General features: G+C 40.6%; 1 protein-coding gene across 1 annotated transcript; it reads right to left on the bottom strand.

Moving 5' to 3' along the window:
- Window positions 1-3507: 3507 nt before the first annotated feature.
- On the bottom strand, window positions 3508-25175 carry EIF2A (eukaryotic translation initiation factor 2A). Its single transcript, XM_060242338.1, has 14 exons — window positions 24958-25175; window positions 22705-22774; window positions 21822-21896; window positions 19633-19751; window positions 18474-18573; window positions 17914-17996; window positions 16079-16152; window positions 15801-15945; window positions 14968-15084; window positions 11363-11934; window positions 7935-8051; window positions 6842-6970; window positions 5306-5371; window positions 3508-3653 (listed from the first exon to the last, which is right to left on the bottom strand). Exons 1-14 carry the CDS (start codon window positions 24983-24985, stop codon window positions 3588-3590), a joined length of 1761 nt encoding a protein of 586 aa, XP_060098321.1. The 5' UTR covers window positions 24986-25175; the 3' UTR covers window positions 3508-3587.
- Window positions 25176-25309: the final 134 nt, after the last annotated feature.

Here is a 25309-nt window from a genome sequence, read left to right as displayed (position 1 = left end):
TTTCCAATGCACCCAATTTCGCTGTCCTCTGAGCCTCCCAGGCTCATATATTAATGTTTAAAGTTTTTATTTCTCCCAAAATGGCTGTCACAACTTTTGCTTCACTTAAACATTTTTTTCTCTCTTTTACCAGTTCAAATCTTATCTACTATCCAACAGTAGTAATTTTTAAATTGCCAAATCTGTTAACCACCAATTTTAAATGTCCCAATCACTTTAAAAACGATGTTAAAATTTAGTTCTCCCAACAATGGCCACCGATGTTTCTCTTTGGTATTATAATCCTAGAGTAGGCTGTTTACTTTGTTGACTTCCTTCTTCTTCCTCCAATATTTCCTGCTTTTCTTTCCTTCAAATCTCATTTCACTGGTAGAGAAATCTCACGATATCTGACGTATTTCCTGTGTTGACTGTGAACGCTGCAGATCTGTGATGATGAGGCTGCCTCCTTAACCACAAATAGACAAAACAATAAATTCCTTTCTTCTTTTAACACTGTCTTTTAAGTTTACAAAGTTCAAATTTAGCCCCTTATCATCATCTTCTTTCAGGCTTTCAGTATTTCCAACTCCCACCTTTTACTTTTGTTTAACTTTAATTAGTCCTGGAGTGAAGAGATATCAATCCATACCTTTTTTTCTGTAGTTTATCCAAATCAACACCAGTCCTTTGCAGATTAGATGTTTAAAATTGTAAAAGAAGGTTTGGATCCTGTCGAGCTTATGTCAAATTAATGACTCTGGAAACTTCTGCAGACGATGAATATGCAACTTTTCTCCGAAGATCCCTCAAAGGAGCCCCTCGCCCCGGGACTCCCTTTCAGCCAAGGTAAGTCTCCTCAAAGTATCTGTGTATATCTTGGACAATTCTCTGAGAAATGTAGGCAGAAGGCATTAATTTGCCTTTTACTACCCTGAACAGAAGTGCCAGCCTGCTCCCGTTAGGGAAAGCAACTCAGCTCGCCATTTTCCAACCCCGGAAGTCCGACACTGTTTGGAATTTTTTTAAGATATGCATGCTTTGTTCAGTGATGAACTCGAAGAAATCAGGCATGACACTGCTTATTCATCAGAACTACTCACAACATTCACAAGTGAGTGAATATGAAGTTGCAAAGAATTGAGGTCAATTTTATTAGGGCCAAATCTGTAGTCTCTATATTCATTAAAAAAAATTTTTTGTTGTTGTTCAATCGCAGTCGAGTCCGACTCTTTGTGACCCCATGGACAAAGTCACGCCAGGCCCTCCTGTCTTCTACCATCCTCTGAAGTCTGCTCAAATTCGTGCTTGTTACATCAGTAAAGCTATCCAGCCATCTCATCCCTTGCCGTCCCCTTCTTCTTTTGCCTTATCTTTCCTAGCATCAGGATCTTCTCCAGGGAGTGCTCCCTTCTCATTTGGTGGCCAAAGTATTTGAGCTTCAGCATCTGACCTTCCAGGGAACAGTCTGCGTTGATTTCCCTTAGGACTGACTGATTTGATCTTCTTGCAATCCAAGGGACTCTCAAGATTCTTCTTCAGCACCACAGCTCAAAAGCATCTATTCTTCTGCGCTTGGCCTTCCTTATGGTCCAGCTCTCACAGCCATACATTACTACTAGGAATACCATTGCTTTGACTATACGGACTTTTGTTGGCAGAGTGATGTTTTTACTTTTTATTATACTGCCCAGGTTCACCATAGCTGTCCTTCTAAGGAGCAAACGTCTTTTAATTTCATGGCTACAGTCACCATCTGCAGTGATCTTGGATCCCAGGAATGTGAAGTCTGTCACTACTTCCATGTCTTCCCCTTTTATTTTGCACGGTGTGATGGAGCCGGATGCCATGATCTTAGTTTTTTTGATGCTGAGTTTCAAGCCTGGCAATCTTAATTCCGGCTTCTAATTCATCCAGGCCAGCATTCCCCATGATGTACTCTGCATATAAATTAAATAAGCAGGGTGACAATATACATCCTTGTCAAACTCTTTTTTCTATTCTAAACCATTCAGTTTTCCATATCCCGTTCCAACCGTTGCTTCTTGACCCTTATACAGATTTCTAAGGAGACATGTGAGGTGGTCTGGTACTCCCATCTCTTTAAGGATTTGCCACAGTTTGTTGTGATCCACACAACCAAAGGCTTTAGTATAGTCAATGAAACAGAAATAGACGTTTTTCTGATACTCCCATGCTTTCTCCATAATCCAGCAAATGTTGGCAATTTGATCTCTAGTTCCTCTACCTCTCCGAAACCTAGCTTGAACTTCTGGTAGTTCCCAATCTACATACTGCTGAAGCCTAGCTTGTAGGTAATTTCAAAATTAATTCTATTCAAATGCAATATAGGCTGTAGTGAACGATACCAATTTCTGAGACTGCTGGAGCTATAAAATGCCACCCAAAGCCCAGGAACAACACACAGTGGAGCCCTGAAGTACAAAGCTCATTTAGCTTGAAGAACCCAAGAAACTCCAGTGTCTTCAGAAATAAAGCATGTTTTCTAAGCACTCACAAAAAACATTTTTACACAAAGAACATGAAAATGTTCATACATGTTCATTCATCTTAAGCTTTCTGATCCCAGCAAGACAGAGCTTATCCACCCATCTGTAACCCTTATACAGCCACTGTCCCCAACAAATTCACGTTATCTGATCATTCCGTCTCCATTGTTCCTTTCATCCTTTTAAAAAACTATGAATTCTGAAAAGCAATCAAAATACAAACTGCACTTTGACTTGCATCATTTTTTTCCAGCTCTGAAAACGTGAACAGAATTATGTTTTTCTGTATCCATTCTAGGGCTGCATGTAAATTGAATCTACTCCTTCCAGCCCGAGACCTAGGCAAATCCAATTATCTGGATCCAAAGAACTATATGTCTAATTGTGTATGTACAAAGGAAATTTGGACTTGATTCCTAGACAGCCGGTTCCTGTAACTTCCTCTGATGCAAAGAAGAGCTTCCTAAGCAGTTTGTAATATGGCACTCAAAGGAAACAATTCAAATATTCTATTGGGCATTCCCAAGGTCTTCAGTTGCTCTCTTGATCCTGGCCAAGAGCCTCAATGACATTCCATTCAGAACAATCTATGCATGGGCCAGAGTACATATTGTAACCAATTCTTCACAAACTCTAGATTTTTTATTTTCTCTCTCAGGAATGTTAATGCCACTTGATAAGCAATCCGTTTCTATCTTTTACCCTAGGTATTCATTTATGTTCAATATTTGTACCATTTAGCCAGAAAATTACAAAGCAATCCCATGCAGAGTTACTCTGGAGTCACTCTGCACAGGACTTAGTTTTTAACATTTTATTTTTACTATCTTAATATCACACATGTAGGTGAAACTGAATTCTTGCAACAGAATAATAAGGACCTGACAATTTATTTTGGTATTTAAGCAATACTGTTTTGAAACAGCACACATGCATATAGTTTCAAATTACAATATTTGTATTCAAAATTGTACGTGTTCAGATAGCAGAGGCAGGGAAAGAAAATGTAGCAAATACATAAAGTGTGTATTTCAGTCTTTATTATTAAATCAAATTATGTTTCAGGACAAAACTGGAACATTTGTTTTCCATAAAAGTCTAAATGCCCAACTCCAAATCTTCTAGCTCCTTCAGAAGGGCAGCTTCTTTCTGAATCTTCTCCAGCTAGAACACACACACCCAAGACAATGTTAGATGTTTATAACACATAACAACGAATTAAGCCAAGGGCTCAGTGCAATAACATTCTAATGGGTAAATGAGCTGTGAAAAATTATCTAGTGTAATCCCCACACAAGCATATAGACAGAGAGCTTTCTATTCCCAGAATGAAATAATCAAATAGAAATACATGACAGAGGTTTATAAAATTATAAATAAGGTGAAGAAATGAAAGAAATATTTATATGCCTCTATTTTAATAACAACTTTATGCACCACTTGTAATGTAATGTAAAATTTTATTTGTATCCCGCCCTCCCCCGCCGGAGCAGGCTCAGGGCGGCTAACAACATTTAAGGTGAACAACACAGTAATAAAACAATAAATTCATATTAAATTCACATTAAAACCAATCAATGATTAAAACATTCCTAGATCTGATACTGGCAGTAAACATTATTAATCTGGCGGTAAACATTAATTTAGTCATTGGTGAATGCCTGTTTAAAGAGGACGGTCTTGCAGGCCCTGCGGAACTGGTCTAAGTTCCGCAGGGCCCGCACCTCCTCTGGGAGCTGGTTCCAGAGTTGTGGGGCCGCAGCGGAAAAGGCCCGAGTGCGGGTGCTTTGAAGTTTGACTTCTTTTGGCCCAAGGATATTCAGTCTGTTTTTTCCCACTGACCTCAGTGCTCTCTGGGGCTCATATGGGGAGAGCCCAACCTCTTCAGATCTCAGAAGCTAAGCAGGGTTGACTGTGGTTCCCTGAATATTCTCCAGGCCCCAGTAAGGGGTCAGTCACTAGAGGTGACATGACTTCCAGGTGCAGACACAACACACAAAATACTCCCTTCAGTCACCATGGCTAGACCCCAATGATGGATCTCTTCTCCACAATTTATCTAATCCCCTTTTAAAGCTGTCTAAGCTTGTGGTCAGTAGGGTTCTTCTTGAGTTCCTAAGTTACCTGTGCCTTTCCAGAGCTCAACCCAACAAGTGGTAATAGGAACACTGACTATTCAGGTTATTCTACATTATAGTCTTCCTCTTCAAGCCGGCATCATGCTGAGCTCATGTAAAATAATGACTAAAAGCTGTAATCCAGGAATTCCTGGTCCAAATGTCTTATTAGAATACCATTGACAAGTTTCTGCCTTCTCATCTACAGTATGATGATAATACCATAGGGCTACCTTATAGAGCAGAATTACAAAAAATGTATAAACTGCATTCAATACAAAAGTGCTATATAAATGCTCATCATCATCATCATCATCACTATTACAACTTTAATAGGAATACTGGAAGAAGTCGGAAACTTTTATTTTTAATTCTAAGGATAAAGGGGACTTACGGAATCTTATTCTAGTAATCTTAGTTGTTTTCAGAATAAATTAAATACAGACTGAATAGCAAGTCCCATCCTTCAAGTGATATATAAACCACACCATAAAATACATGAATGCACTGGGAGTCAGTGTTCCCTCTAAGCTAAGCTAGTGTAAGCTAGCTCACACATTTTTGTTTTAGCTCAGGAAAAATCACCCCAGAGCAAACTAATTTATGCAGTAGCCCACAACTTTAATGCCAGTAGCACACAAAGTAGAATTTTTGCTCACAAGACTCCACAGCTTAGAGGGAGCATTGCTGGGGGCATACCTGGTTTTTCTCTAGCTGTTTGCCTGTAGCTGCTTGATCTTTCAGCTGCTCAATTGCTTTTAGTTTCTGGGGGGAAGAAAAGCATGTTAAAGTCAAACAAAAAGCAGCAAGGTTAAAAAGTTTTCCATGGTGTAAAAAAGAGCAAATGTACTCTCTAAAAACACTTCCCAAAGATTCTTGTGTGATCCCCTTATGCTTCTATCCATGTAGAAGCAACCTCCAGCTGTGGGCCCCACTCCACAGATTAGCAAACTGGGGGGGAGGGAGGGAGGGTGTATGAGTGAGTGAGTGTGTGTGTGAGAGAGAGAGAGCGCATTATCAGTTCACTTCAGGTCTGGTTCATCTTTTCCTTTCATGGTATACTTTGGTTCTGGTTCAGACCCCAGTTTCAAACAAGTCATTTAAATAACATTAATGCCACTTTTTTGTGCAAAGGTTGTGGAACTCCCATCAAACCAACAGCATGATAAATATTTAAAACCTGCTACTTGGCAAGTACCACCTCTGCCATACTGAACCACTGGGAGAAAAGAATGAGAACAGGACCAGATGTTTCACCTGGCTTATAGCAAGTTCTCCCTTCCTTTCTAGTAGTATTTAGCTACACACCATGTGATGTGGCATTCCTGGCTCGAGTTCCATGTCAGTGGCTGCTGGGGACAGCAGAAAGGAAGCTTACAGCTTAATGCTGTTTTATGTAGTGGGTGTACCTGTTATTATTTTCTGGTAAAAAAAAATTAAAACTAAGAGAAAAGCAGCAGCAGAGGCTTCTGAATCTGATGGGAGATAGTGGTGCTGAGAAGAGGGTATGGTATTGCAGGCTTAACTTCTCTGCCCAGGCTGTTTCCTGATCAACATCATCCTTGCAGCTTCTTTCCCACCCACAAAGGAAAAGATCCCAGAATCTTTAACAATATGAGAAAAGCAGCTGAGTGCACACCCAATGGAAAAAGTGGCCTGCAGGCAAAGGTTACACTTTTCTTTTGCATGACAATCAGGTTTGCAGATCCACATGGCATTTTGTTGTTGTTTTCTTTAAAGGCCAAGAGACTGTTCATGAGACTTCCTGTATCTCATGTAGTCTGGTCATACAACAATGAGGACTGCAAGGCCAGAGGGAAAGCATCCCTAATTTAAAGTTCTAGCACCCTCTTGCCAGCATTATTCTGTTGACTACATAGCAGGATAGGTGGGAGGTTGTCGAAGACACCTGGGACTCAATTGCCCAGTGGATGCTATCTTGCCTTGTTGCAACAAAGAAGACTATGACTTCTAACAGAGAATGCTTAGCTTGGAATCTCCAAATGCTTTGACTGCCCTCCATGGCAACCACTGTGTGATAGCACCTGCTATCCTTCCTAAAAACTTGAAATGTACCCACAGGTGTGGGCAAAGGATAGTATGTGAGAAGCAAAGAAGCACAGAACACATTTTAAATGGTTACCGTACCACAAGATCACAAAAGCCACAGGGCTATCATAAAGCAGTAAAGGACCACCAGAACAAGCAATTGTTTTCAGTGGAGAACCTCTCTACCTTTTTCAGATTCTTTATCTTCTTGTCAACTTCAGGATCTCCTGATGTTATGGTGGGGGCCACAGTGTGAACTGTATTCAGTACAGGTGAGCCTGGAGCAATTTCTTGGTTCACTTCAGCTCTAGCTTCCTTTAAATAAGAAAACGAATCATTTTGCAGCTCAACATTATGATCAACTATTATAACAACAGATTTCATTTTTTAAAAACATATGGCTAACTCCCCCTCCCAATGATGTTATATTACCCTTTTAATCATAATTTTCTCTGATTTAAGAGCAGTGTGTTTTATTCCTTGAAATTTTGCAATCATTCTTTGTTTCTCAAATTTAATGAAATCATACAATTTAGAATGTGGTTGTGTGGATTTGTATTTCACAGATGACATTTGATTCCCCTCAAAGCTGAGTAGGATGAGCCAGTTTGGTGTAGTAGTTAAGTGCGCAGACTCTTATCTGGGAGAACTGGGTTTGATTCCCCACTCCTCCACTTGCAGCTGCTGGAATGGCCTTAGGACAGCCATAGCTATCTCAGAACTGTCATTGAAAGGGCAGCTTCTAGGAGAGCTCTCTCAGCCCCACCTACTTCACAGGGTGTTTTGTGTGTGGGGGTGGGGGGGAGGTAAAGGAGACTGTAAGCTGCTCTGAGACTCTGAGATTCAGAGTGTAGGGTGGGGTATAAATCCAATATCTTCTTCAAAAGAAGTATAATGATTTGAGTGTATATCGATCCCAATTCTATCATAATGTACTCAGGGTGACATTCAGTTAGGCACTATCTCCCTGCCTCACCTATCTTACAGAGCTGGTGTGAGGATCAACGGGGAGGAGAATCATGTATGTTAGTCTGTGCTGCTGGCCACAACTAAAATCTAGCATGAGAATGCTTGCTCAATGCTTTAATAGAATCTATTACATTCTACTACATCAGCCAATAAAATGATACTTTTTAAGTGACTGAGACAACCCCCCCATAACCTCATAAATCTGCAACTTTTGTTCATGAACGAGTAAAAATTCTGCGCAACATCCCAGTAAAGACGTTGACAAACACAAGGCTACATTATCTCTAAAAGGATTAAACACTAGTTGTACCTGTTTAGCAACTTTCTTTGCCTCGTGTTTCCTTTGATTCTTGAGCGCTGTTTTAGATAATGGCTTATCATTACCTTTTGACTGTGGTCTCATGTTTTGTGGTGGCTCAATCTCATGCTAAGAGGAAGTAAAGGCAGGGGAACAAAGGGAGGGGAAAAGTATTATGAAAAAGCACCATCATACTTCATAATCAAAAACATGACAAAAAGCAGCTTGTGCTATTTTTCTTATCATCACTTAGGTTTCAGCCATACATTATACAATTTCTAAACTGAAGAGAACTCTCACTGATGTTAAGCAATCATGTGAAACCCATGCATTGTCACCCAGGGTAACACAACTGTACATCACATGTGATGATCCATATCAGAAATGGCCAAATTGTCTATTTCTGAAGGACACGCTAGCCTTTAGCCAGCAACCTGGGAGTTGTATGTGCATTTCGGCACACAAAGTAACCACTTCACAGGTGGCAAGAATCTAAAAAACCACTTCCAAGCAGTTAAGGGCTTCACATTTAAAAGGCACATGTTCAAGCATGCCTCAGGCATCACAGTTTAAGCCAAGAGTGAGGCAGCTTTCAAATGTGAAATCTCTCTCTCTTCCTGCCTGTGAAAATGGTAGTTTATTTTTAGCATACCTTGATTAAAATTTGGTCCAGTTGCCACCAGGCAGGTAAAATTGCTTTGGGAGGCTGATCCAGCTCACAAGCCACCAGGTGGCCTTATCTGATTTATAAAAAAATGCCGATTTTATAGTACTCCCTACATGGATGTCACTTCTGGGTAAGAAATCTGTAATTTGTGAAATAGCCCTAAGACTAAAGAAAGCATGGAAAACCAGCTTCTTCCCGTTATGTTCTTTTCCTTTAATTTTATTTTAGGTGCTATCCATTTTATATCCACTACTCTAGTCAATATCAGTCTGGTTTAAACTCGTCTTTGCAATAAGGGCTAAGCTATTAGTGAAATGCCAGGGGGAAAAGCTAAAAGATTGCAGAAAGATTTTTAAATAAGGTTTTGATATGAAGACTCATAAAAAGAACAAGCAGCTTTCTTCTTCATTGTACCCACTTATTTTTGGAATCTTCTGTAGACAAAATCCTCCACTGTACCAAGTTGTTAGAGACTTAACTTTTCCATGTGACACATACTGAAGATTCAAAATCTGATTTTGTTTTCCAGTCAGATACAGATGCTGTAATTGCATCAGCCATCTTACATAATGACTCTCTTATTAAATCCACTCAAGCACGGTTAGTGAAAAAGTAAGACACCAGCAACGACCAATTGTGTGGGAGAAGACAATGCTCCTTTTGGTGCTGGTAGTTACACAATTAAAAAAAAATTAGGGCAGGAAAATGAGGGGAACAAAGGGCTTAACTTACAAATCTGTTTTTAAAGACTACAAAAGAAAAATATGAAATGAGAGCCTCCACACATAAAGGGCCAGCAGAGATGTAATGTTGGGTCCTTTTAAATCATGATTAAGAGATGGGATTTTCCTACCTGCAGGTCCTTCCCATCTTCAACTGCGGTTCAAGCCCATGTCAGCAACTCAAAAATGGAACTAAAGTCCAGAGTAGCTGGGGCTTGTTTGGTGGGAAACAAAAGAAGGAAAGTAAAGACAGCCCTGTAATTAGGGATGCACTTGGGTGAGATAAGATTATCAGAGATTATCTCAGTTAGCCAGAGCAACACAGAAGGGGGAAAACACAGCATTGCACAACAGAAGGGTATAAACAACCTCAGCAACTTTGTAACCTCCAAGTGGACACTTGTATTATGTCTGAAAAGTTCTCTCATTCTGTATTTATGCCTAGGTAGGCATAATTTGTCCCTTACTGTACTAGCAATAGCACAGAGGCATTATCTTTTCTTCTGGAAGGATTTCAGTTATAGTTTCATGACAGGCAGAATCTAACAGATCAACCCAGAACTCTGGGGTCCAATATTCAACATGCTGTTCTGTAATCAGGGCACCCCACGGGAAAAGCAGCATGTGCTTGCAAGTTTGCATGCATGTTCCCATAGTTTTCTTTTGATGCATTATACCTTAAATAGTTAAAAGAACCTCTCAAAAGTACATTTGACTGCAACCGATATCCGGTTCTGTAGTTTATGCTTCCTGTGGTAGTGTTCTGTTAGTATTGTTTATAGATAGGCTTGCAGCTCTTTGTAACTGATAATTTGTGTAATTAGCTCCTGGAACCATAACCAAGGAATAAAACGTAACTTGTGATCGAGCCTTCTATCAACACTGTTTAACTTTCCTTTGGCTTGCACATCTCAGGTCTTTAAGGTGTTATTAGTAAGGTGGGGAGGGGGGTGTCTTTTCCCATTTAAGACACAATCTTTTGAAACGAGCTCATCAGGGATAGGTGCATAACTGTATAATCCTCAGGAGAAAAGAGCTCATCACAAGAATTCTCTTGCGATAATGGGCAATCTCTCCTGTGACCCATTCCTGCTTTGCAGAACAACAGGTGTGCCTCAGTTAATCATGTAACAGGTTCCTGTGATGTATGAAGCAAAGTGGAGGATGGACATAGAGATGAAGAGGGACAGAAGAATCAGCAGGAAACCATCACAGAACAATTTCAAAGGATTGAAGGGGGTGGTCATTTAGTGGGCATTGCTCCCCTTGGTTCATTCTCAAAATACAGAGAAATAATGACCTAGATTTGAAAGAGTGAGAGAGAAAGAGTCCAAGCTACAGGCTGGATCTAGACTAATTTTTTCCACTGAAGAACAGCGCTTTCCTACCTCTTCACTATAACCCACAAAATGCTGCTCCTTGGGGAGGAAGGATACCATGCAAGGAGGTCTGCAATGGGAAGGGGGAATTAGCAGAAATTGCCAATTTAGCCTGGAGCCTATGACTCTTATTGTTCAGTAATAGTAGGAGGTGGGGGAAAAAACTGTTCTGATACTCAGTTAGCAGGCCCTCTTTTATTGCTGGCATGTTTTGCTTTGTTTTAAATTAAGGTTTACAACCTTATTTAAAACCCAAATTAAGGTTTTAAATTAAAGCTTGCAACCTACCTTATCCCCAGAGATGAGTCTGCTAAACAAGTTGAAAAACTAGTCCACAGAACTAGCTGCATTCCATATGTCAACCTTATGCAGAAAATGTTAATTATGTTAAAATAACAAAACAGATCAGATTTTTCAGATACCCAAATGTCCTTGTCTCAAAAATGTAGCTGCTGGGAAAGAGGGAAAGGAAGACAAAACTCTGGTTTTTTAAAAAATGCATAGCCTAAAAAGAATATCAGAACAGTTTGGTGAAAATTTAAAATTAGTTTGCTGTTCTCCATAAGGCTGATATGGAAAACTGATCTAGTACCTTCTTCTCCTTTACCCATTCCCAAAACTGAGACTACAATTTGTGATAACATATCCTACAAGGAAAAGAACTTAACTTACAAGCTTAGAACTTGTGACAGGTCTGTCCCTCAGAGCTGGAGGCCTATAAGCTTGGGCAGCCTTTGGCTCATCGTTTGGCACTTTGCTTGGAACTGTGTTGTACTTGACTGCTCTTGCTGGAAACGTTCCCTCCAAACAGGGCTGCCAGGTAACTTGCCAGAGCTCTGCATTTGATGGGACTTCGTATTTGTAGAGGACTGAGCCGGTGTAATGCCAGATCTTATACCCATTCCCAACTCGCAGTCGAGGAGAACACGTAGCAGTTACAATGTGCTCTCCGTCAGGGCACCATGCAAAATATGTAGAATCTGAGGCTTGAGGTTTGGAAATCAGTTTGTAGTTTTTAACATCCCACACATCCAGTTGTCCACTGAGATTTCCAAATCCAGCAAGTACTAAGATATGTCCTTGCGGGCTGTAGTAGACAGCGTTGTGAGGACCAGTTCCAAAGTCAAACACAGGATCACATTTTAGGTTGAAGATAGTTGCTTTGGCGGGCATAAAACCATATACGACACAAAACTCCATGGAGTTGGGATTCCAAGCTGCATCATATATAGGGCCATTTTTTGCTAGAGGGAAACAAGACAGTCAAGGTTATAAACCCATGGAGTTGGATCCAGCCAGGCTTTCATTGTATCATACCAAATTCCCCTCATTACAGCTACCATTCCACGTGCCTTTTGTCAATATAGGCCCCAGAATCCCCAGCATTTTTTTTTTTTGGCAAAAGGGACCATCCTTTCTTCTCTTTTCAACAACTGGAAACCTGGCTGGATGCAACCTGAGACACAAAAAAGCTTAGGCTACATTTCTGCAAAGTGATTGGCAGAGATACCAGCTTTGGGTAACAACTATGGGTAAAAATTAATCTCATACTGGTAATGGTAACCAGAAAAAGAAATGTATTTTTTAAATTCCTAAAGGGGTGGGAAGAGAGACTGCAATATAACTCCACATGCTAAGTGTAGTTTTGTCTAGATGTCACTTTTCTCTGGAGGCAAGCATTGCTCTCAATTAAAGAGAGAAATTTTTTGAGGGTTATTAGCCCCCAAACATCTTGGTATACAAAGCCAAGGAAGATCTTAAAGAAAAATGCTCTATGCTTTTAAGCTTGTTCTGTTACATTTTCTTGGCTCAGTGTCCAAACAGAAGACCAGAAAACTTGCAATACCATCCATCCTAGGCAGAATTACTAGTCTAAATCCACTGAAACCAGAGGGCTTAAACTGGAATAAAACTCTGCACAGGACTACACTGTTAGGGAGTCCTCTCACTTTATAGAACTCCTGTCACAGTGGAACTTGACTGCAAGTTCTGTTACCTGTTGAACTGTTCATTCTATTATAAGATTTTTTTTAAAAAAAATGTTTGGTATGAAGATCAAAACTACACAGACAGAGTGCTCGGTCAACAAGAAATCTCTCTTCAGAGACTCCCTGAATTTATTTTGGTGGGATAAAAAAGAAGGGTGCATTAAGATCCTTGGGGCTGCCAGATTTTAAGGCCAAGCCACCACCTGCTGGTGACCTGCCAAGCCAGAGTCCCTCTTCCAGTAATGTATGGCTGCTCACCATGGACTCAGCCACCTCCTCTTTTTGCTGCCTCCCTGGGCTATAAAATAAATAGTGTGGATTGGCAAAGATCCTACAGAACTGTTGTTGAGTGCTTTGGGGTGGCAAGCAGAGATGCAACAAACAAACCCAACAAATGAATAAAAGTCTGCTTAAGAGTGGCAGCCAGACAGGCCACTTATGGGAAAAGCACCAGCTTATCAATATGTGGCATGAAGACTACCCCAAGCTGCTTTCAGTACCATTAGCTCTGAAATGTTACTTTAAAAAGGCTGGGTACAGATCTGTCGTAATTGTAATAAATTCACTGAAGTTTAAGTTTGCAGTTCTGGAGGCCTCACTTCAAAAAGTAAGTGGACTAAATGGAGTAGGTGCAGAAGAGAGTGGCTAGGACGATCAGGGGCCTGGAGACCAAGTCCTAAGAGGAAAGCCTGAGGGATCTGTGAATGTTCAGACCGAAGAAGAGAAAGTTTAGGAGGGATACGATTGCTCTTTTTAAGAATTTGAAAGGCTGCCGCTTAGAGGAGGGCAGGGAGCTGTTTCTGTTGGCAGCAGAGGATAGGACTAGCAATAATGGATTTAAATTATGGGTGGATATTAGGGTGTTTGTTTTTACAGTAAGAGTTGTTCAGCAGTGGAACTGACTGCCTAAAAAGGCAGTGAGCTCCCCCCTCACTTGCAGTCTTCAAGCAATGGCTGGACAAACTCTTGTCAGGGATGCTTTAGGCTGATCCTGCATGGAGCAGGGAGTTGGACTAGTTAGCTTGTAGGGCCCCTTCCAGTTCTATGATTCTAAGTTCAGGTTAAAAGTCTGACAAGGCTATGAGGCAGCCTGTCCAGACATACCTGTCAGACAGAACCTGAACTGCATGATCAAAAACTCAGTTGTACTGAGGCCCTGAGAGCAAACACAGCAGAGAAAGGTATGTTATATTTAATGTAACTTAGGAAGGATTTCCAGATTGCTTCCTTATAAACCAGAGTCATTATTGTTGAACCATCTCCCTGATTTTATTAGAGATCAACAATTGCTTTACACATAATCACTGCTGCCAGATTGGTTTTCGCTAGGTATAGGAAACAATCTAATGCAGGGGTGTTAAACTCATTTGTTATGAGGGCTGGACCCAACATAAATGAGACCTTGTCAGGCTGGGCTATGTTGGGCCAGGCCATATGTATTCCTATTTAAGATTAGGTAGCAGAGATATAAACTTTATAAAAGACACAGAAAAACACAAAGATTTTTTTTTAACTTAAAACATTAGCACTCATTGGTCTTAAAGGTACTTTCTTTGTATCTCTCCCATGGGATCCAGGGAACTGGCAAAGGAAGCTCTGGCACTTTCTGTCCTTCCCCAGGGGAGAAGCCTCAGCCAACAGAAGGAAGAAAGGCTTGGCTCAGTAGCTCTGCTGTGTGATTGACAAAGTCTGGCAAAGCAAGCTCAGCCTCCCCCTTCTTCCTCCCTAAGGGAGGAGCCTCAGCCAATGGAGAAAATAAAGGTTTTGCTCTGTAGCTCCTGTGCGATTAAGCAAACCTGGCAAAGCTGTGCTGCAGAAGGAAGCAAGAGCAAAGGAAGCAGATGAGTCAGTTGCTTGAGGGCCTGATAGCCCTCCAGGGCCTGATTCAGCTCCTGGGCCACATGTGTGACACCCTGATCTAATTAACCTGATCTTCAGGATTGGTTAGTTAAAGTAAAGGAAATATATGTTCTGGTGAAGTTGAATGTTTACAAAAAACCCCAAAAATGTAGACAGTTTAGTTCATTTATAGAACAGAACGATTCAAACGATGGAATTGTTAATTGGGAAGTAGATTTATCTGTAATGTTGGGTTTTTTATAAGAGACTCTTCTCTGTTTTGAGGTAAATGATGTAGTATCGTACTGTATTGCATGCTAGACATACCCTGTTGTTTTATAGGTATTTTATATGTTATGTTGATATTGACATTTTTAGTATTCCTAAGTAAATTTTATTTTTAAAAAAGAATTTCCAGATTGCCATACAATTCAGGGAACAATCACTTACGTAGTTGTACGACAGCGCTTTCCCCATTTGTTGCAATGTAATGCAGAGTTTGTTCTCCGTAATATGAAGCTCCTGTTTTGTCAACTTCTGTACTGGCGATTACGAGCACAGCTGTGGCTATTCAGGTAGAAAATATAACTAGATTTATAAACAAAGCTATTCAATAACACTCTGAAATTTAAGTCTGCATAGAAAAGAGAAACAACAGATAATCATTTCCCTCATGTGTAGCAATTTAGATGTCATGAAAAATTAGATCAGAGTTGTAATTCCAACAAGGATATTTGAACAAATTACAGTGGGCTAGCTCTGCTTTGTAAGTAACACCTTCCAGCTATGCATAACACATCTCTGGGACACAAAAGGGATCTTTTGACCCCTTTGTTGCTGAGCTGAACCAGAAGGCAGAGAAAACAGGCTGTCTTACATCTAACGAGCATTCTTTGTCACCAGTTATCCCCTTCCTCTTTTACAAAACTAAGGTTTTGTGATTGGTTAAAAAAGAGGAAGAGGACCTGTCAAACAAGGAGGGGACCACAGTTTTCCAATTTTCATTTTTTGTGAGCATTGCTGTTGTGAGCCTAACACAACATTTTTCTAGCATTTGACAGGAATGCTCCCACAAAAATAAATATTTTTCCCTGAAGTAAAGCCAGGGGAGTAAGGTTCACTTGTTCCTAATTCTGCAAGGATGTTAACCCCATATTAAAACAGTGCTTTTACAGTATTATCATACACAAATAGATATGTATTGGTTATACAGCTGGATGACACAGAGAATTAATATGCTTAAACTTATGGATAAAAGGGGGGAAACGTGAAATTTGTTATACCTTTACTATTCCACAGCAGCATCACCTTATCAGCCTTAAAGAAACTCTTGCTGGCCAGTGCAGCTTGCAGGCCCCCAAAGACAGGATACTGATAGAGTCTTACAGAAGACGGAGCCCCCTTGCTTCCAGGAACATACACTGCCACCTATACCAACAAATGTTTCATTGATTTGGTAAATCCATTTGCAAATGACACAAAGTGCATGGAGGAATAACAGCAAAAGTCTTAACAGATCAACAAAGCAGGAATGGATTTTTTAAAAAATCAACAAAGGCACCTTGCTCGGCTGATCTCCTGGTGACATCGCAAAATCGCTGACTTTCTGCAAATGCAGTTTATTTGCAATTGTATCTGGAACAACACAATTGTACTCAGGTGAATAACACTGACTACAAAGGCATGCTTTGCTAGATTTTGTTAGGAAGCCTACACTACCTATTAGTAAAATTATATAATTGTAAAGCAGCTCTTGGGAGAGTACCCACTTTGAAGCAACTATATCTTAACACTAGATATTCTCAAGATCATGCATATGTGATACATTAAAATATGATTATATTCCCCAATGCTAAATTGTAAGAGCTATACCAAAAGCCTTCTTTAAAGAGCCAACCAAACTGGCTAGATTTTAAGGAGCATCTTCATCATAAAAGCACACACACACAAAATTTCAGCCACTGCTCAAAGCACTTCAGGAAGTCAAACCAAGGCCTTTGCTCCACGTGGTCTGTGCTCAGCTATATTCAGAAGTAGGCCAAAAGCCCCTCCCCCACTTCAAGCAGATTGTTAACTCAAGAGCTCTAGCCTTTCAGAGATCCAGAATATAGGACATTCTGCTCCTAAATTCCCTCCAACTCTTCAAACACCAAGTGACTTCCTCCCTCAACTCCCGACAAAAGCTGATGCTAGAACAGATGCACACAATTCCCTCTCTGAGCATGATCCACTACTCAGCTGCACCATGCAGTTAAGCAGCCTTGCAAATCCATTTGTATCCAGGCTCTGTTGGGAGGGGGGGAGTGAGAACCAGTTTAATGTAGTGGTTAAGCATGCGGACTCTTATCTGGGAGAACCAGGTTTGATTCCCCACTCCTCCACTTGCAGTTGCTGGAATGGCCTTGGATCAGTTGTAACTCTCGTAGGAGCTGTCCTTGAAAGGGCAGCTGACGTAAGAGCTCTCTCAGCCCCACCTACCTCACAGGGTGTCTGTTATGGGGGTGGGGGAGGTAAAGGACATTGTGACCACTCTGAGACTCTAGAGATTCAGAGTATAGAGCGGGATATAAATCCAATATAATCTTTTTCTCTGGTATTGTAGCACTCAGGCATCTTGGGCAGAAATGAACATCTGCACCAGGTCCATTTAGCTGCAGCAGCACCCTCAGTAGTTGTTCACTGCTTAGCTAACACACCTCTTTTGCAGCTTAGGTTTGGTTGGGCCTGGCTTAGCTATCTGGTGTCCCTGTTTAAGCATCAAAGCTATGATTAGTAGCAGTTTCTCCTTCAGGCCTCTGATATCAGTCTCAAGTTTTCCCTTCAGTTTTTCTGCCTTTATGCCTCAAGCATCTGTAGCTAAAGAATTTTTTTTATCTTCCTCGCCGTGTGTTGCCCTCTGTGACACTCATTTTCTAAGAACGTTGCTAAAACATTTCCAATGTTTCCCAGATATACACTGAGTTGGATCCTGCTGATTATTTCCGCATGCACAAGTTTGAGTGGATTGTTACTGATTTTCCCTTGCAGATCTCCAACTCCCTCCTCATGCTGTTCCTGGGGGTTCCCCCAACACCACCACCCCCAACAGCACTTCAAAGGAGCATTTTTGGCTACAGCAAGAGAGGGGAAGTGGAGAAGTCGCACTATGACTGAAATCTGTCCAGCCAAGCAACTACGAAAAAACAGATGTGAGTATCTCCGAAAGCAAAAGGAACTTCCGCAATTATACCTACATGCCAAAGGAATGCTCTGAATCCTTCAAATCTTAGAAGTGGAGGGCTACAACAAGCCAGTAGCAAAAACACACACACAACAGAATTAACGAAAACAAAAGGAAGCAAATAGAGAAGACTTAGGGGAAGGCTTATCTAGAGTACAAGGAAGGGTGTTGCGTACTGAAGTCGTTGTTTTCAAAAAAGTGCAGTTCATTGTTAACATTCCTGGCACATATGCTTTCATCATCTGACCAGCAAGGACACCTAATGATTAGGGGTGGGGGGGAGACAAAAAGAAGGAAGAAAATATAAAACCTCAAGAAATGTAGCAGCTGTTATCTGGGCCTCAATAATATTGTTCCTATACTTTTAAGTTTAGTAATACGGTATAGCGGTTAAAATGTCAGTCTAGGATTTGGGTTCAAAGCCCCATTCTTCCCTGGATGCTTGCTGGGTGATCTTTGACCAGACACACTCTACCTCACCTACCTCAGGGGATTACTGTAAGAGTAAAACGAAGGAGGCTGGAAGACTGATCTACACCACCATGAGCTCCCTAGAGGAAGGGTGGGATAAAAATATAGCAAATAAATTAAAAATGTAATACACAGCCCCAGCAACGGATCTGGTGGTGAATGCACAGCCATTTAAAATTACCACTGCTTGCACAACTGAAACAGATACTACGCATGCATTTTCAAACCACGTTTTATAAATACATTGCTGGAAATGCTCCCTTACCAGTTTTGCGTCTTCTTCTGGATGAAGGACTTCAAACAATTGCCAGTTTTCACATCAAATACTTGGAGATTGGGCACCCCAGCTGTACCATCTTTACCAGCTGCAATAAACAGGCAGAAATGGTACTGATGACCTCTACAATGGTCTCTCAGTCAGCTTCCCCAGTCTGATGATACTGTTAAAAGCCTTAAACACTTAGGAGGCCCATGCATGCTAGCAAGCCTGGTTCTGCTACTACCCTCACCACTTCTATCTTCCAGGTCTAATAGCCACAGTCACCCCCCCCAAACAAAAAAAAATCAACCTGCCCAAGTCAGGGTCTTTTTATAAGAACCTATTTTATCTGAAGTTATGCTGGTGGTACCTGTGGGAGAGCCTGTGAAATTCCTTCTGCCAGAAAGTGAGATGCACATTATCCCTTCAAGCCTTCCAGAGCAACTGGAAGATTTTTTTTCTCTGAATGATGCCTTATTGCTTCCTGTTTTTCTTTGTGAAGCCTGCTTTTACTGATCCTTTGATAAGTCCATGCCCCTTCTTTGTTTTAACAGATGGCAGCTTTCCTTTTCTTTTTCATACATTCTGGTTGCTGCTTGTTATAGGACTGAGTATTTTAATGTATTTTGGGGGGGGGGGGAGAGGAGCTATTAGGTTGTTTTTTTTCCTGCTGCTGAGCTGCCTTGAGCACTATTGACAAAACAAAAACAAAACAGAAACTAAAACAAACTTTACCCTCTGATGTAAGGGCTTCTTGTTTTGGAACAAATCCTTCCATGGTTTGCCTGTCTTCACATGGGGCTACTAGTACCACACTATGGTGAACCTGTTTTCCATTCACTGTATGTTGGGGCACCGTGGGTGGAGGGATGCACAGATGGCCCTAGTTTGTGCATGGATATTGGATGCAGTCTTTGGGGGTCCCTTTCAACAGCATGTGGGAAATAGTATCCTAAATCAGAGAGGAAATTCTCTGCCTTGATTTATCGATCTTCTAAATTTTGCCACTGAGGAAGATAGCAATGGGAAGGAAGAAAGGGGAGGGGCTACAGTAGTAGACTAATGATGTGGTAAATGCTTCAGAAGGCTCTTTCTTGTCCTACAGCTCAATGCAGGAATGCTTGTAGCAATGAGAACACCTATGGCAAAAATCTGAAGCACTCACTTGCATAGGGCTGCCATGTTGCCAGGACATTGCCCTTTGGAGAGAATTCAAGGCAAACGGTCTTCGGCAGATCAAAAGAATGCAGTAACCTGTTGCTGGTGACATTCACAATGTTTATTCTGGAACAAAAAAAAGAGAGGTCACTTCAATATAGCTTGATTAGATTAGTTAATTAATAGCCAGATTTCAGTTCTAGAGCTGCTATGTTTTAGCCAAGCTAGTCTAAATCTGCTCAATCTTTAAAAAGCATAACAGGAAATAGCACAATTTTGCATTTAGCATAATACTGAACATACTATGAAACTAAATTATGAAGCATTCAATGGTTCATGAGATATCACTGAGCGCCAAGCCTTCAAATGTGTGGGTATGTATATTTGGGTATATATTTTCACCACTGTAAACTTGACACGGAGGCGGAGCACATGCAAAAGTCATATTTCAAAAGACTATTTCAAGAAAGTTTTCCCTTAAGCTTCTGGCCTCCACCCCCAAATTTCTCCAGGCAAGCAGACCAGGAGCACATTTCAGGCTGGCACATAGCCATGTATATTGTACACTGACTGAGATTAAAGATGGATGATGCCCTGTGTATATCACATAACTTCCCTACAAACAACACAGAATGAAGTAATATCTTAGTCAACCCACTAGCACAACTCAAAGAGGAAATACAGCACAATTATTCATTCAAGGTTCAAAAACTACGACCCCAGACATGCTTAAATCAATTTATTTCAATGGGACTGCAGGCAGGACTAAAGGCATTTAGGTTTAGAACACTAAAAATCTTTTAAGGTTCTTCAGTAAGGAATGCATAAGCTAAATGCACATGGGATGACCAAGGATGACTGAACTGCCATGAACTTTCATAACATCACTGTAATCCTAGGGATGCTTAAAAGCAGCTCCCACTGAAATCAGTATCATGTACTTCTGAGAAACTATAGAATCATGAAACATGTGACACAAGGAAAACTTGCCACTGACTGTGGTAACAATCTGAAAGACTGCTCAAACAGCTTTCCTTATGAAGAAGGGTTGACAAATCTGGGCACAAAACTGCTTCCTCCACAACCCTGCCTCCTGCCTCCAATGGAGACAGGTGTTTATTGCAATGTCACAGTCAACTTCAGAAATATTTCTGAAGGTCATCATCAAAAAACCAGGAGCAAACTCTCCCCACTCCAGCCGCAAACTGAGAGGAGGGGGAGTACTCATGCCTATCACGCTGAGCCTCTCCAGCACAATCCAATAACCTAAGACATTCTCCAAACTCAGGAGAAGGCTACAGGAATCTTCCAAATTTCAAACAGATGAAAAGTTTGTTTGTTTATGCTTTATTAATTGTGAGCCAGAATAAGGAGGTCACTGGAGAAGCAAAACAGAAATTTCCCAAATAAATAAATAACTGGCAAGACATCTTGTGTGACAATTCCTCTACCCTTCTCAGGGTGTAGAACAGGGATGGCCAAACTGCTACTTGAGAGTCACATATGGCTCTTTTGCATATATTGTGTGGCTCTCAAAGCCCCCACCACCCCATCAGCTGGCTTGGAGAAGGCATTTCTCTCTTTAAATCCTCAAAGCCAAGCCAGCTGGCAGTTTGGAGAACGCATTTCAAGTTAAAATTGCTTTCTCTCCACCTCTCCCTCCCTCCTCCCATCTATTTTGCCTTTCTTCCTGTCCTGTGGCTCTCAAACATCTGATGTTCATGTCTTGTGGCTTCAAACATCTGACATTTATTCTACATAGCTCTTACGCTAACCAAGTTTGGTCATTTCCATTTTAGAAGGATGGGGAAAATCCCACCAAAACAAAAAATGCAACAGGGATGCATATGTGGGCTCCTTCCTATGATCTTCTGTAACTGATACTGTTAAACTGTTTCTAATACATTCTGAATGCTAGTCTTGCTTTCCAGAGCATTTTCCAAACCCCTTGGAAACTAAATGATTTGGCCCCGCTAATTATTCTACATGCAGATTTTTCAGTAACTGGTTTTATGGGGCATCGGACTGTGAAATGTTTTCAGCTGGAAGAATAGATTGGACAGTTTTAAATAACCTGAAAAATGTAAAACAATTGGAATATTTATCTAACCAATTTTGTATATACATTTTACATACAACTAAAAATACAACCACACACATCTTAACAAGGGTAAGAAATAAAAAAGATGCACTGACTGTTCTCCATTGCACCAAGCAAAGAAGGAACCATCTTTGCTGAAAGCAAAAACCTTGCACTTTCTCCCAGATTCCCTGAAAATACAAAATTTGTATTCAAATATATCACATAAAACAAGATAAAAAACAGTTTTATACTGAGTTGAAAATTATCACTTGAAGATTTATTTACTTAGTTCATTTATAGACTGCCTTTATCTCTGAGACTCAAGCAAATTACATTTAAAAACAATGTAATAAAGGACAGACTCTTTATAAGACAATTATAAAGTTAGAGAACAAGGTAAAAATGGCAGTATAAAGTCTTCAACAATCCAATAAAACAGGATTAACAAAACAGAGAATTCAATAAAACAAGAACAATATAATGCATAGAACAAACAGTGCAATAAAACTGGGTTACAAATTTAGAAAACAATGAATAATATGATGCACAATATCATGAAAATTGCCTAATTTTTTCTAGAGACATCAAAAGTACATTTCTAAGAATGCTTTCCTGGAAGTAAGCCCCACTGGACAAGCCTACTTAGGGCTGTTCTGCATGGATGCCCTTATTTAATACTATTTTACAAATCTGAAATGCATATAATTCAAGACCCTCCAGTTACTAGATAAGGGTGTTTGTTTTTACACCTAATGATCAAAATAGAGCTCAGCACTCCAGCAGAGAGGAACCTAAACCATACAGAGGTTCTGATGCCTTTTTATACCATTAAAAACCTTGGGTTAGAGAAGTAGTATTTTTAAACAGCAGCCAGAAACATGCTCTTTGAATGAACGTTCTAATTTATAACATAAGTACAAACACGTACTTCTGTGACATTTTTACTCCTTAAAATCCACAAGTTACAACACCGAATGAAACTGAAAAGCAAAGTACCTTTGAAATGTTGTATTCTCTGTGAAATGAGGAGGCCCATTCACCATATACAGTCCTTCAGATCCTCGCACTAGTGGGGAGATAACATGTATTGCTTTTGATTTACAATGAAATTGATCCTGATTTTCACAGAAAAGGAAACCCTGCGCTTGAGCAATAATCAAATTTGAATGGAAGGTTGCCATCAAATATACTGATTCTGCTCCTTTAACACTAGCAAGAAATTGACTTGAATAAGGTGGCAACTAACAGCCCTATCTTAAGTGGAACTGCACTCTTCCAAGTCTGTTAAAATCCATGACTACTAGTGCAGACAGAAGATCAAGAAACTTAAATGTCACAGCTGCACTGATGCACACTATGAGAAAACAGCTGCAAGGCTACTTGTACTATGCTGACAGATTTTCAATTTCAAATTCTCATGCCAGTCTCTGAATTACTGGGTTTTGTTCATAGCTGTCACACTGCAGTGGTAGGGAGAAGAAAGAGATGCATGTTTCAATTTTAGCCTTCTCCCACATTCCCCACTTTATATCAAATTAGTGCTATAAACCACTTCACCTCAAGGAAAGGTCTTGAAATGATTCTGCCACACTCCTTAGAAATTTCCACTTTAAGCAGCAAGTCACCTACAAAAGAACAGACCTTACTGGCACAGCACAGAGGGCTCAGATGAATGTACCCAGCCCTAAGATATCATTTACAAAGTGAAACTAAAAAGGCAGACTAAAATACAGAACACGTAGTAGTTTGCACAAGGTAAAGTATACAACTGAGACTCCACCCTAAGTGCCTTTTAGCAAGCTTTAACCAATTTAATCACCTATGCAAAAGTTCAGATCTGTACTGTTCTATAATACTCTTACATTATAATATGTTTAATGGTGGCCCTGAAGTCCCTTCCAACTGCATGATTCTATGGTGTTCTAAATGTCACATGTAGCAGAAAGAAAAATGTGATTTGCAACCATCATTTCATTAATGCTAACTGCTTTTTAAAAAGTCCACCACCAATGCCAATAGGACCCAGTTGGTCCACAAAACTGGCAAGCAGAACAATGAAGCAGCTAGGAAGCACATTAATGACACTACATGTATTCAAAATTAAATTATGCTTAACAAATTATTTTGGCATTCACAACTCTAATGTACTGTTACTATTTGTGGATCACAATATTTTCAACTCGGTTCAAGAGACAAACCTCTGACACCAATCCTATGGATACATTTGGGTCAGAACGCTAAAGAACAAGATTTGTGTAACTGGCGGAACTCCCAGCTACTTCACTTCTCATAGAAACCCTCTCAGCGGCAAGTCCAGAAATGTCCAAGTCTTGAGAACAGGTGAGAGAAGAGAGCAGAAGAAATCAGAGCACCTCCATAGTCACCAAACCTTTGTACTTTATAAAGTAAAAAGCAATCTTTACAATTGCATGCTGCCAATTCTATTGCTGTAATTAGACACAGCAGACAAACTCCCCCCACCTTTGTGCAAAAAGAAGCATTTAATTCACAATTTTTCTAAAGCTAAGCCTCCACCAATGACTTCACACAAAAAATCCCCACTTTTACATAACGGTACTGTCAGATCTAACTTAATGTTTTTAGACTTAGTAACTGTTTTAACTAATGTATTAATCGGTTTGGGGTTAATTTAATGTTTTGTTAAATGTATTGTTGTTTTGCTGTTGTTAGCCGCCCTGAGCCTGCTTGGCGGGGGAGGGCGGGATATAAATAAAATTTTACTTACTTACTTACTTACATAACTGTGTGCAGTAAAGTCCCCCTGAAGCATTCATACACTCTTCGTATGATAAAGAATAACATCACAGTTTGGGTCTGGGCCATACATGATTTTATACACCACCCACAACCTACAGGACGAAGTCGATGGCCCTCTTGCAGTCTAGTCCTACCCAGGCTTTCAAATGCTATACGAACAGGACATACTCCCAAATTGCTGTGGGCAGGGCCAAAGCTTACTTGGCTGTAGGCAAGACTCATTAGATTCCACAGAATTTGTTTCCGGAGTAAACGCGCCTAAAGGTTGCAATCCCGTGTGTGCTTAAAAGAAAAAGAGCTCCATTCAACACAACTAAGTTTATTTCTGAGATTAGGATCATACTGCACATGGCGTAACGCACGAGCTCCAAAGAATTTAGCCACCAGGCAACAGTGACCTCACAAGGACCTTGCTCTATTTGTCACACAGGGGGAAGGGAAGAAGACCCTTATCGTTTGCACCGAACCCACCTGCCAGCAGTGGAGAGGGAGGCGCCATCTTGAGCCGGACCCCAATCTCTCTCCTTCCGGGTCATAAGGAGGAAGGTCACTAACTACGACTGCAAAGCGTACACGTCTCCTCGTCCTCCATAGCCAGCTCAGTATTTCCTTATGACGTGTAGAAGCTTAGGGGGAGAGGAGGCGGAACAGCTTCCCTAGTCACGTGCCAAGGAGAGGCGGGCGAAGTTTCCCATGCGAGCCCTGATTGGCCCAAATAGCGGAGAGTGGTGTGACCGACACAGTGAGGTTCACAACATTCGTAAATTCAAATCTAGTTTAGGAGGGCAAAAGGGAGCCCCGGCTTGGCAGCAAGATTGATTCC

The sequence above is a fragment of the Heteronotia binoei genome, chromosome 6 (genome assembly GCF_032191835.1).
Source record: "Heteronotia binoei isolate CCM8104 ecotype False Entrance Well chromosome 6, APGP_CSIRO_Hbin_v1, whole genome shotgun sequence".
Classification (NCBI taxonomy): domain Eukaryota; kingdom Metazoa; phylum Chordata; class Lepidosauria; order Squamata; family Gekkonidae; genus Heteronotia; species Heteronotia binoei.
This window is presented reverse-complemented; position numbering and strand designations above follow the sequence as displayed.